The sequence below is a fragment of the Rhea americana genome, unplaced genomic scaffold (assembly GCF_003343005.1).
Source record: "Rhea americana isolate MKP2758 unplaced genomic scaffold, rheAme1 scaffold_19, whole genome shotgun sequence".
In the NCBI taxonomy this organism is placed as follows: Eukaryota; Metazoa; Chordata; class Aves; order Rheiformes; family Rheidae; genus Rhea; species Rhea americana.
Window position 1 is genome coordinate 60,291 of NW_028186038.1, and position 13,049 is coordinate 73,339.

General features: G+C 52.8%; 1 protein-coding gene across 1 annotated transcript; it reads right to left on the reverse strand.

Annotated features, from left to right (window-relative positions):
* Positions 1–441: 441 nt before the first annotated feature.
* On the reverse strand, positions 442–13,049 carry ABHD6 (abhydrolase domain containing 6, acylglycerol lipase). Its single transcript, XM_085302315.1, has 10 exons — positions 13,032–13,049; positions 12,660–12,732; positions 11,862–12,065; positions 9,112–9,268; positions 8,566–8,679; positions 6,383–6,515; positions 5,030–5,187; positions 3,821–3,875; positions 3,199–3,299; positions 442–2,462 (listed from the first exon to the last, which is right to left on the reverse strand). Coding segments are annotated over exons 1-10 (1,173 nt in total). The 5' UTR covers positions 13,033–13,049; the 3' UTR covers positions 442–2,285.

Genomic DNA, 13,049 nt, shown 5'->3' on the forward strand with positions numbered 1-13,049 from the left:
CCTCCAGGGAAACACGGAGCTGCCCTTGCCCTGCAGCGAAGCCCCAAGGGCACGGAGCCTTGCAAAGGCCCCACTGCAGCCGCCCCGGGGCGTGCGGAGGGGGCTGGGGGCTCCAGGCGGCTCCCTGTCCTAGCCTGGCAGGGGAGTGGGCTGGGCCTGTCTCTGGCTTTGGGGTGCCCATGAGGAGTCCAGGTTAATTTGACCTGGAAACGGTAAAGAATCAAAGCAGCGTGGCAGATCTATTGAGGAAGAGAAGAGATCAGAACCGAGCCCTCAGGGTCTTCACCGTCTCTCTGGACATTAGCAAGCATTCATCAGGGCAAAACCTGGAACTCACAGAAATGTGGAGAAAAAGCAAAAGAGTGAGTCCCTCTTGCTCTACATCATCCCATACCACAGCCCTTTTCCCCAAAGGAAAAATAATCATTGCACAGAAGACTCTTGAAATTACTAGATTTTAATAGCCATTTAAATCCTTTGCCTACAGCAATCTGCAGCATATCAGAAACCACATAGATATTCAACAACTTTTTCTGGCTTTTACCATGTAAAACTATCAGCATTTTTTTCCCATCAACTCCTGTAGTAGAAACAATAACCAAGCAACTGACAGCAACTTTCTAATTTTCTAAAAGAACATCATTTCTTCTCTTACAAAAAGAGCAGAGAAACTAACAGGGAGGGTCAAATACATACACAGTTCATAGTATCCTGGAGAAATAGTGAGAAGATGGCTCTCAGAAATACAAGCTTACATATACGTCTATAGGGGAGCCTCTAGAAAATGTCGGGTGCTGATACCCAAGGAGAGTCTCTAAAGGGACTGAGTGGTGACAGATGTCCAATGGCTTCCTCCTGCTTGTCTTGACGAGGACCATGCACGGCTTCACCCTCCACCAAACACACGTAATGCCTGAGACCAGGAGCCAGGTTTCTCATCCAGGTCACACAGCAGGATTAGCTACAAGTGTCCAGCAGCTAATTTGGGGAGACGCAGCAAGGAGCTGCATCTGGAGGGGGATTAACGCAGCAGAATCGGTCTCTAGAAGGTGCCTCACGGGCCGCAAAGTTAACTTGTCTGGATTTCTCCTTTTTTGTATATAATTTCACTGGACTAGGGGTTATAAATCATCAAAAGGAAATTACCAATTTTTACTTTTCCACACCACTCTACTCTAAAACGCATCCCACGTGAGCCTGAGACATCTGCCAACAATTCACATTGGCTAGGGAGTACACGAGCCCATACTGCACTTCACTGTTCCTTCACTTATCTCATTACACTTGGATCTGTTACACGTGTTTTCAATGACATTATCATTCACTGAATTCACAGAATTCATTACAAAGTTCATTATTTACATCAAAACGCTCAGCAGCGCACTGTAATAGAGAAGAGCCGAGACAAGAGCCCGCCCCGGCGTCAGCCCGAACGTGCTCGCTCGCACGCCTCGCCGCAGTGCTGTTGCTGACTCAGGCCCCACGTCCAAGAGACTGATTAGCTCCAGGAGTTTTTGTTTGCACAACTGTTCCAAAACTGCTGTCTTTACGCTGAGTGTTCACAAGACCCAGGTTTCACATCAGAGGAAACCACCCCCCCACGAGACCAGGTTCTACGCGGACGTCGTTATTCTAGACTGTTAAGGCATGACATAAGCACAGGAGCTGTTCAGGGATTTAAAAAAAATCCACTCATCAGAAGTGTAAACATTTTGGACATACAGTCATTTAACTTTCACACATGAAGTTTTCTGGGTTTTTTTTCTGCATAAATCATAAGTTAATGAGCTACATAAACAGCACGTTAGCAAATGCCTGGAACATCAGGATTCTCTTACAACAACATCGCATGCAACGCAGCAGAGTCTAAGGGGCAGAAATATCGTAAGTCTCAGTCCAGGACATTTCTTCCTTCCTACACTTCTTATATATTTTAGATAAATCTCATTAACAACTATGTGCCAGTAACTTACATAGCATGGGCTGCCTAAAGAATTCCAGCGCGTTCCATGGCTAGCGTTTTGTAATTTCAGATCATTTCTACTTCACGTGTAAGTAGAAAACACAGAGATTCTGTTCCCCTTTTTGCCTATATGTAGGTTGTTCAGTGATCCCTAGGTCCCCTCGTGTCGGTAGTGCTATAGATTTACGTATCAGTGATTTTGCCTTCCTCAGGGACTTTGGCACATTCACCGTGATTTGTACGAGATCCCTGAGAACTTATCAAAGCATCAGTACGTTACAGCTGGAAACGTCTGGCTCCGGCGCCGGGCTCCCCGCGGTGCTCATGCCTGTTTCTTGCTGTTCCCTGCGCTGTGCAGCAGCGCCAGGAACTCGAGCATGAGCTTCGCCGTCTTCCTGGGCCTCTCCACGACCACCGAGTGCCCGCAGCTCTCCAGAATAGACACGTGGCAGTCGGGAATGGCTTTTGCTAACATGTCGGCTCCAGAAACATCCAGGACCTGAACGACAAGGGGAAAAAACAAAATTTAACACACACCCCCCCCCGAACAGTAACTGCTGGCGGGTGGATCTCGGTTTTACCGGCTGTTGCAGAAACCCCAGCGGACTGCCCTGGCGAAGCCGCGCGCGAGGCTGAGCGCCAGGACGCGCTCCCGCACCCTGCACCGTTGCGGCGCTCGCTGCCCCGTCCCCGCCTGCCCTGGGGGCCCGAAAGCGGGGGCTTTTGTGCATTTCCATGGCCCTGCACGTGCTTGCGTCCTGCCTCTTCCCTCCTCCTCAAGATCCGCCCGCTCCTCCCTCCTACCTATCCTCACGTGTAAACACGGACCCGAGGCTTCGAAGCCCCCAGCTCTTACCTTGCCGCCTGCCCACGGACTGGCGCGTTTCTCCCTAGTTGCCAAGACAACTCTCTGCTCCGCTGGCAGTCCCTCTCCCGCGCCCACGCCTGTGCCCGCGCGCCGGCGCTGCCTCCGCCGGCGCCTGCCCGCTCCTGCCCACCGGCCCCAGGCAGTTCCCAGCAGCTGAACCTCAGCCTGCTTCTCCCCCCATCTGCCCCGGGCTGTCTCTCCTCCTGCCTTCCATCACCCCCAAGCCATGCTCCAGGGCGTCCCGCGAGCCGACTCGCTGCAGAGCACCACAAAGCGTACACGGCTGCGCGCGGAGATGCGCTCCTGGTCCTCCCTCCGAGGAGGCCGAACGGGGAGAGAGCAGGCGAGGCAGGGGATGGATGCATACCTGGTCCTGCTTCCCCCAGATGACCTGCGTTGGCGCTTTGATCTTGCTCATGTTCTCATGGAGCGAATGTCTGGACTTTTCATCCACAATTTCTAGAAATACTTGTGTGCACAGAAGGAAAATTAAGTCTTTCATGAGAAGGATGCTTTCCCCTTCCACGCAGGGGACAAACCCCATCCATGCTCCCCTGGGCAGGCTCCCAGCGACAGCTGTGGGAACCAGCCTGAGGAAGAGGAGCCCATGGGAAGGGGAGGCCAAGGAGGGAGAACCCAGTAGTGTGGTCTTTGCAAAGGTCTCACTCTGCACCACAACTGGGCTCCAGTACAGAGAGATCCTCCTCCAGCCCCATCTCCTCACACATATTAGCGATAAGTAGACTAACTTGGAGGATGAGGGTGAAGCAGCAGCTTCACCACCTCTGTAGGTGGTTGTGGGTTGCTATCAAGAATTAAAGTGCTTCTCAAAGGTATTAATTATGTTCTTCCCCACACCCAGCACCAAGGGCAAGGGAGCTGGGGTGAGGAGGTCTGCTGGGGATGGGGGCAGCAGGGATCTGCCCTCTCTGAAGCCCTTGAGGTAGGGCTTGCACGCCTGGCAAGGTCCGTTCTGGTGACACACTTACGTTTCCGGTAGAAATCATTGTGTGGGATGCGAACGTCAACAAGGCCCTGCAGGATCTGCAAAGGGAGCAGAGGGAAACCATCAGAGGGACAGCCCTGCGCTGGGAGAGCCGAGAGGGTGGCGCGCGGCCGGGACTGGGACCACGCCAACGGCTGGCATGTGCCTTGCACAACGGGACCCCAGTGCAAGCTCAGTCAGAGGCCACATCCTGATAGGAGGGTGCTGCAACAGCGCTTAAGTAACATGTATTTCAATAACCACTATTTCAGTCTTCTTAATGGCAGAGTGAAATTTTCCAAGGCCAGCGGTACACCCCAGCAGACTGTCTTAGGAATGACTGTGCTTTTCTTCCTTTTTTATTCTTTTGCCAAAAATGGTCTTGGCATTACCTTACATTTTTCATATCCTCCAATCTGCTCATCCCAGACTTCCTAAGGAAAATCAGCTTAATAGCAAGCCCCTTGCCAAGTTCCTCTAGCCTCACAATGAGGCAATTAACATTTCCATTACTTCTACTAAAAAAGCAACAAACAATCCCCTTCCAGACCGGACAATAGTCTTCTTACTTATTTATTTAACGCTTCCTGCCAGCCATATTTACTAAAAACACTTCTACTTCCCCGCCAGCCGCCAACGAACTTGCATGCTTCACACATGGAAACTTCAGCTAACGCTGCCGCGCTGCAGTGGGAAAAGTGAGATTAAAGGGAAAGTTTTCTGAGCCATGGAGATACTGGAAAGATGAAGAAATCCCTGCCAGGGGTTCCCTAGCCCATGTGCGGCAGACAGACACACGGTGATCCCTGGGCCAGGAGGACACGGAGACCTTGGTCCGTCCCCACTGGTATTTCTGCGGGTGAAATGAGTGCCAAGAGGGAGCAGAGACTCCTGCCAGAGAGAACTGCTGTCAAGAAATAACCTTTTGAACAAGCTTTGCTTGTAAGCAGAAACCTAGAGAGGGCAAAAACACACAGATCTGTTAATACTCTCTAAACACTACTAAAAATAGAGCCAGACTAAGGTCTCCGAGTTGCCCATCTCTGCTAGAACACTTGCGCCTGCAATAAAACTGAAACCTGCCATAACTAACAAGAACCCGACAGCTCCAGTTCCGCTGATGCTCAGGAGGCTGCAGAGCAATTGTCACCCCCTCCCTTCGAACGTCCCCTTCCTACCGCCGCTCCCGGCCCAGCCAGCTCGGGTCTCTCACCTGCTGCGGCACTTTAAAGCGGACGTAAGAGCACAGCTTCAGCATATCCGCCATCTCCTCAGGCGTCGAGGGAATTAACGGGATCCTGTCGATGCACTCGGACTCTTGCAGCTCCCGCAGCTGCTTAATGAATTCGGTGTCAGTCGAACTCGGCAGGCCTGAGACAAACGAACAAGCACATGCAAGCGCCAAAAGCCAGCAGAGACCACGACAGCCCCTGCGGACAGGGCTCAGGTCCCTGGTCTCCCTGCTTCCTCGGCCATTCAACAAAGAAACGGAGCAAAAAAATCCGTGCGTGCAACAGGCTTAGTATTTACCCAGTGACAACCCAGTCTTCCCTGCTGCTCCCAGTTTTGACACTGCTGTGCCCAGTGGTTTGATGCAACATAAATCTACTCTATGTATTTTTGCCCAGTGGGGAAAGATGTTGTAGCAGCTTTACCTCAAAGCTCTTCGTAAAGCCCACACCGAGGTTACACTTGCACTAACACCGCCAAAACCTCTCCCAGAGAGGAAGGGAAAAATCTTGTTGCTCTGCAGAGCGGCACAGATGGTAACTAGGGAACGTCTCATTTTGCTTCATCACTTATTGTAGAACCATGCTTTCCTCGCGAGGGTGGGGAAGGAGCTGGCACAGTGACACGGGGGTAGCAAAGTCCTCCCGACAGAAAAGCCCCTGCACAACCTGCGTCCCATTTGCTGCGTTTCATCCACAGGCTCCTCCTGATGCGTCGGGCCAGGCAGCAGGCCAGGAGACAGAGGTGATGGAGGGTGAGTGCTGCATGGGCACATGAACCTCCCACAGGTCTGGGCATGGCCTTGAAGCCCTCTTCCCACACAGGGGGCCCAAATGCAAGAGGACCTTGTTCTCTGTGTCCTGCACCCACCCCCGGCAGCAGTAACACTGTTCGCACCAGCTTTAAGGTCCATTAGGGCTCCCAGGGAGGAACAGCAAGACCCAACCAAACCTGACTGTCTGGGTTCCTCCTCCAGAACTGAGAGACTACAAAGGTGCCATGGTAAAATGTCTGCCACTCCAAGCAAGAAAAGCACTTTCTTCAAGACCATGGGCTGTCCCATCTCCCCTCGTCTCAGCTCTAAGCATGGGTTTGGGCACAACGGAGAGGACTCCAAAGCTCTGGCAAACAGCAGCCAGGACAAGCCTGTGATTTCCTCCTAGGTGCTCTGTGCCCTAGAACTGTGTGCTGCCAGAGATTTTAAGATTACACATACGCACTATTTCAAAACGTGCTACTTATCATGCAAAGTCTGTTTTGCAGTCGGCATCGCCCTGGGCTTTTGCATGAACTCCTGCTTGCTCTTTCCATGGTTGGTCTTTTGTGTATTACGCACCTGCAGGACATATAAGGGTCAGGCTGCAAACCTCGTCTGGGTACTGAGCAGCATAAACTCCGGCGACGTTTCCTCCCATCGAAGTGCCAACGAGATGAAAGGGCCTTCTGTTCAGCTTGATGCACTCAACAAACTGCAACGGAAGCAGAACGGAGCATTGTTGGGCAAGAGGAAGCCTCGGCATGGGGTCGTTAGCGAAATTAAGCGCAAAAACTAGAGATTGGTGGTTCTGGCACAGGCCTGGATAAGGCAGTGGGGGATACGGATGTGCACAGGGCGGGGGGCTCACAGAGCTCGGCCTTTCCCAGCAGAGCGCTGCTCGCTTCCAGCGTGCCGTTAGCGCCTTCCAGTCACGCACAGCAGCGGAGGGTGAAAACCGCCCGCGGAGCAGGGAAGGCTGGACGGGATTCGGAGACACCCCGGACTGAGGCTGTGTAACCACACGTCGTCTGATCCAGCGCCAGGAGACAGCGCTGGGGCACAGCGGCAGGAGCCCGCTCCCAGCTAGGACTGAGTTGGGGCCCAGGAGCACTGCAGGAYTGCCTCCAAGGAAAGCCACCGCTGCCCCCGGCGAGCCTCGAGCCGCCCCCCTTGAACTGATGGGAGCAACGGCAGCCCAGGGCCAGGAAGGGCCCCGCTGGGTGCGTCCTGCCCACGTGGCTCACTTCCAGAAGGGTCCCCAGGGCATTGCAAGGTCTTCATGACACACGTTGCACCACTGGAAGCAGCCAACTAACCCCCAAATCCCTGTGTCATTCTCCAGACAGAGCCCCAATGAGACGGGGACCCCTTGTTGTGATGAGCTGAGCAGACAGACAACAGATGAGACCTCCTGCTGCACGTGCACCAGAGCCAGAAAAACGCCACCAACGCCCACATATTTTGTGTGCCGTGCTGTGCACAACATCTGCAACCCTCCCGAGCAGAAAAATGCACAGTCTTCAAACACAAGGTGGTGGCAGAAGACCGTTGTAGAGCAAACATCTGCTACATTCCTCTCCCAGTCTCACCCCTCCTTCCAGCCCCAAGTTTCTTAACAGTTAAGGGGAAGAAGGGCTTTCTAGGAGCTGGGAAAGCCGCCAGTGCCTGGTCTGGTCTTGCCACCTCTCCCTCTGACAGACCAGCACTGCTTCCTGACTAGTTGATGCTCCCAGAGCAAGGAAGCCCATCCTCATGCAGGTGTAAAAGCATTAAGGTACACAGAAATCCAGGCCCACACATCCTGCATCATGTAGGAAGCTAAGCAACAGGGCACCAAGGAGAAGGCCCAGCTGGAACCCAATCTGGTGACAATACTGAGGACAGCAAGCAAAAGCTTGGCACTTTGTGCAGAGCTGAAGGTTCAGTCCTATTTATCAGCTGCAGCAGGAGAAGAAAGTGAGAGACCTTTCATTGCTGGTGGTGGGAAAAGATTGTATGAGACAAGGACTGAAGACACGCATGTTTGCATGTGGTTACCTTAGGAGAAGGATGGACACAGCACTTTCCCCTACACAAACACATGGGGACCTTGCTGACCTAGTCATCCCCCTACACTGTGTATTTGTGTGCTGCTAAGCCATTGCACAGCTGAAAACAGGGGCCCATTTTATACTCCGTGCTCCCAAGCATAGAAGAGCTCCCCTCTCATGCAATGCTCCCCGTCTTTACGTGTGTGTTTGTGTCTGGGATACTAATTCCAGCTATGATTTGCACATACGGCTTTCTGGTGATTAAACTGAAAAAAATCAGGCATGCTTCAAGCATTAGGGATGAGCTGGCTAACTGATCACATATTCTGGGTGCAGCCCTTGAAGAAGTGACAGTTCAGTTTTCTAAAGCTCTGCAGCCTCCACGTCCTGCTACAGAATGCTGCCGTCCAGCTTGCTAAGAAAGAAAAGGGGAGAGAAGTGCATGCAAACAGCCACAGCGCAGACTCAAAAGGGATTAATGCAGGGCACAGAGAGCCAAAGTCACACCAGGGCAGCAAAGCAGAACCTGCACCTGCAGGTTTCAGGAGAATGAAGCAACAACAGCTTCTCAGATGCCACACCTATGTGGCACCAGCCCTCAACACCTGGCCTCTGCTCATGGGACAGCAAGGTTTCACTCTAGTTCAGAGAGATAAAGCAGCCCCATCGCTCTTGGCACACACTGCAAAGGTAAACAGGAGGAGTAAGACAAGACTATTGCTGGGGCTTTACCTGGTGTATTCTTTTAGCTTGCCCATTAATGGAGTAATCATCTAATGATGACCGAGTTGTACCTTCATGACCAGGCATGTCAACGCACACCAAATGCAGATTCTTCGGGAGGAACTGCAGAAACAAGACCCAGGCAGTTAGACCAAAGGGGAACCCCTGTGAAAACCAAGGGAGGAAGGAAGGAAATTGGTGATTACAGGTGGCAAAAGGGGGCTCGCTTTCCTCCTAAAAGCCCTCGGTTACTCTTGCACCAGAACAAAACAGCTCATGTATCAAGGACAAAGTGATGAGAAACTATGGGCAAGACTCACTTCCCATGAAGGAGGCAGGTACATACCATTCTTGCCCTGGAGACTTGCACGTAATAGGGGTGAAAAGGATCCAACAAACAATGAGCAGAGAGCAGAGGAGGGTTTCTGTAGCATGTTAAAACGGTCGCCCCAGACTGTATCCATGCAGTATGCAGCTGTTCCACCCCTGCATCACCATCAACCCCAGTAGCATTGATTCCTGCTAAGTACTGACAGGAGAGAAATGGAGTCCCACCTTGACTATAGACAGCCACATATCTTTGTGGGCTGAGAACCCATGCAACATCAGGATAGATGGTCGGTATCCAGGTCTCCCTCTATAGGAATAACAAAACTGATAGTCATCGTAGTTTGCATATCTAACCTGCATACCCAAGGCTCGACGCCAGTACCTGGAAACAAGGAGAAAATAACACCAGTGAGCAAGGCACGATGGGACGGCGGGAATATAAACCAGGTGACAGGCCCATGCTCAGCTACAGATTTGCTGGCTACCTAAGACTTGTTAGCCAGCTCACGCTGGCTTTGGTTTAACTGCGACTAATGCTGAGCATCTGGTTACCAGGCCAGACCCTTTGCTTACAGGCAATGGCTCATGGAGATATTCCATTTGTTAAAAAAGTTGCAAAAAACCCTCCCAAATAACCAAGGTGCAAAATACCCTTAAGGCAATGGAAATGGGCCAAAATGACAACCCTAGAGCTGACCCCTGACATCTGATAGAAGGAAAAAGGCTCAAGAGAGAAAGGTAGCACACGCAGAAAGGCAGTGTGCAGGACAGGGAGGCCAAGGGAGGACTCTTGTTCCAGGTGGGTAAGACAGACAGATCTGTCATAGATTTGTTTGGGCACATCCTTGCAGCTCTGTGGCCATGAGCCCTCATCGCACCATGGGCAAGGGTACTGGATCCCAGCAATACAGAACTGTGACTGAGGAGCGTCGCAGAAACCAGTTTTCCCAATGCCAACTGGATGATCTTTAAAAACATGTTTACACACACAAAGGACCAGACGTGACCATCCACAGAGTCGAACGCCCTAGAAGACATCAGGGCTAAACCCAAGGAAACCAGGGTTATCCCCCTGAAGGGAAAACGGTAGACAGCTCCCAGAAAATGTTTGCAACCTGTGTAAAGACGATGCAGTGAAACTACTGGTCATAGGGGAGTTGGGCAAAGATTACCGGTGACACTTTGGACACACGCTGTACACATGCAATTCAAGACTGAGGTACAGGGTACTTCTGTACTTCCTCGAAGGTCCAAAGTAAGGCTTGTCAGCATGCTGTTAACATACCGGGCTGCTCCTGATTGCCAAGACCCTGGCAAATACTTCTACGCACAATATCAGAATTATTTGAGGCGCAGCAGCAAGGTCAGCAACACTGTGTTGGGCCGTCCTAGCTCTCTGCCCACTCAAAGCTTATGCATACTGCAATCCTCTTTTATCTTAATCTCTTTTTTGAGGGAGTTAGAGGGGCTTAAGTAGCATCCAGGCTCCATGTTGGTCCTACACAGAGAGGTGAATTTCTCCCTGAATAAGTGACTTAAGAGTGTTCGCCTCAAAGACACCAGTGTAAACCACTGATGGGCAAGTTGATAACATTTTTAGCAACTGATCCTGATGGATCAATTCAGGAGAAGACAAAATAATCTGTGCAAAGCTGAACTGATCCCTCACAAGGTGTTAACACGCTGAGCCATGGCAGCTAAACTGATTAACCGGTTAAGGCAGAAGAGGACAGATCTCCTGCCTGGGGTCACTGGGGCAGCTGCCGACATCACGCACTGCCCGGAGAGGCATTAGCAGCGAAGGAGGGGAAGGAGGTGACCAGCTGGAGAGGACCCGAAGCGACCTGTGCACACACCAGCCAAGGGGACGCACGCCCGGCGGCGGGAGGTGAGCGGCCGGAGGAGCTGCTGCGGCCGGCAGGACGGACCACCCCACCGCAGGCTCTCGGGGAGGGGGGCGAGGACAGAGGCCTCCTCCATGGAGCAAACGCAAAGAGCCCACCAAAAAAAGGGCAGATCCAAAAAGAAGCAAACGGAAAAGAAAATCTTCTCGCCAGGTGTCTCGTAAGAAAAGAGCCGTGCACGCTCACAGAGCAGAGGGGTCTCAGGGATCCCCACAACACAGCCAGACGCTGCCAGCAAACACCGTAAGAAAGGTGCAGGCACTTGCCTTTCAAAACAAAAAAACCCGGCGGGCCTCTGCTCGCACACCGCCCCTTCAGCCCGACACACACAGACCTGCGCACGCCGTGCTTCCACTCCGGCCCCGACTTACAGCCTTAAAGGACAACGTTACAAGTTGGCCTCCTACTCAGCCTGACTCCCAGGAGCTCGCTGGCCTCAGCCTCGTTCTCTCTGTTTTGCAATCCTGACTCACGTGTCTCTGAAGGCTTCGCTGCAATCGCACTCGGAGTTCAGTCTCGCGAACAACTCGCCTGTCACTTACTAAAGCAGCGACGGCTGGACCCCATCCTGCCTGCTACCGACCGGCTCCCGCGCCCCAAGCAGCGGCCGCCACAGCCGGGACACCCAGCCCGGCCACAGCCGGGGCGTGCTGAGACTTCGCCCACGCGGGAGGAACCCGATTCTTCCCTTTGTAGGAGGGAAAGCAGGATGGAGAAGCATCCCGGCACCAGCCCTCGTGTCCCCACGCTGCCCTCGCTCGCAGGCTGGTGCTGTCCCGCGCGCGTCCCGGCGCGGCGCGCAGCGGGACGGACCTCCTCGCCGCGCCCGTGCCGCCGCCGGGCTTCAATCGCGCCTTCCGCCCCAGCTCCCAGATCCCCCGACTGCAGGGTCGCCAGCAGCTGCTCCGCCGGGGGAGCGAGCCGAGCGGAGCCGCGCTGCCGCAGCGCCCGCCACGAGCCCCCGCAGGGCTACGGGCAGGGCGCTCGCCGCCGCTTCCCGCGCACGGACGCGGCCCGAAAATCCGAGCGCCTGCCTCCTGCCCCGCGGGCGCCGCGCGCCCGCTGACTCACCAGTAGTAGATCCTGATCAGCGCCGAGGGCCACAGGAGGAAGGAGGCGACGAAGGCCAGGATGGGGATGGCCAGGGTGCCTCCGGCTATGACGAACATGTTGAGCACGTCGAGGTCCATGGCGCTGCGCTCGTGCAGGAGGCGAAACGCAGGGGCCGGCGACAAGCCGCCGCGCGGCGAAACCTCCGCTGCCTGGGGAGAGCAGCTGCAAGACGCAGAAGAGGCTGCTCAGGCGCGCAGCGAAGCGCCCTCCCATTTCAAAACTGGATTGTTTCTGTAAATACTGTAAATGTTCGCACTAGACACCTCCGTAATAAAACTACATATCACTTCCTTCTTTAAGCCTCAAAAACATACTGTGATTTATTTAATTAACATTTTGTAGAAAGATCTTCCCTCTCTGTGCAGGTTGTTCATAAACAAAGATTTTATGCAACAAATAAACCCTGGATCTGAAGCAGGGTTGCACTGCTCAGTCACGTACCTGCGAGCACCTTTGCCTTTTGCTAKGTCTCTAAAATGAGTAAAAGATAATCACAGAAAATTGGCATCAATATTTTTGACCTGTAACAAAAGGAAGCTTGTATCCAGGACAAAAATATGGGAAAACACAGACCCTCTCCGCTCACCCCCCAGGTCTTTCTAAAAATTCCCATAAATTTTCAGATCATCTATCTTTTATCTATCAGTCGGTCCGCAAGGAAAGCCCGGAATCACCTTCCCCTTTAAGCAAAGAGGGACGTCTCTGGCTCCGTCACTTGGAAACCAAAGCAACGAGGCTTTAAAAAGCCCAGCTTACCTTGCAGAGATCCCCCTTCCTCTCGGTGCCGGTCCTGCTCGCCACGGGCAGTAACGGTGCTCCCAAAAAATCACTGGAACAGAAAAAAGGCAAAATTAAGCTCCTGTTATTTCTCCTTCCAGGTGCTATAGCCGAGAGAGACGACAAGTTTGGGATATTTAAGCTACCAGCTTCCCTTCAGGATACATCACATCTACCCTCTGACCAACCTTTCCCCTATTTATAGTCATTTATGCAATAAAACAAAATTAGGGCACTTGTTCCAAGTAGGAACAAAGTCCAAGCTGACATCCCAGGCAAAGCGAAAGCAAGCCGAGCACACAAAAGCTCTCCAAGGAGATAGAAATCATCCACTTAAAATGCACTATGTACTCGTGCCCGCGCCTCAGG

Excerpts from the sequence above, each read along its gene's own strand:
- ABHD6 (XM_085302315.1), bottom strand. Across the intron at positions 3,300-3,820 it reads CAATGATTTCTACCGGAAAC|TATTTCTAGAAATTGTGGAT; the intron begins GTAAGTGTGTCA and ends TGTGCACACAAG. Across the intron at positions 2,463-3,198 it reads TCTGGGGGAAGCAGGACCAG|GTCCTGGATGTTTCTGGAGC; the intron begins GTATGCATCCAT and ends CTTGTCGTTCAG.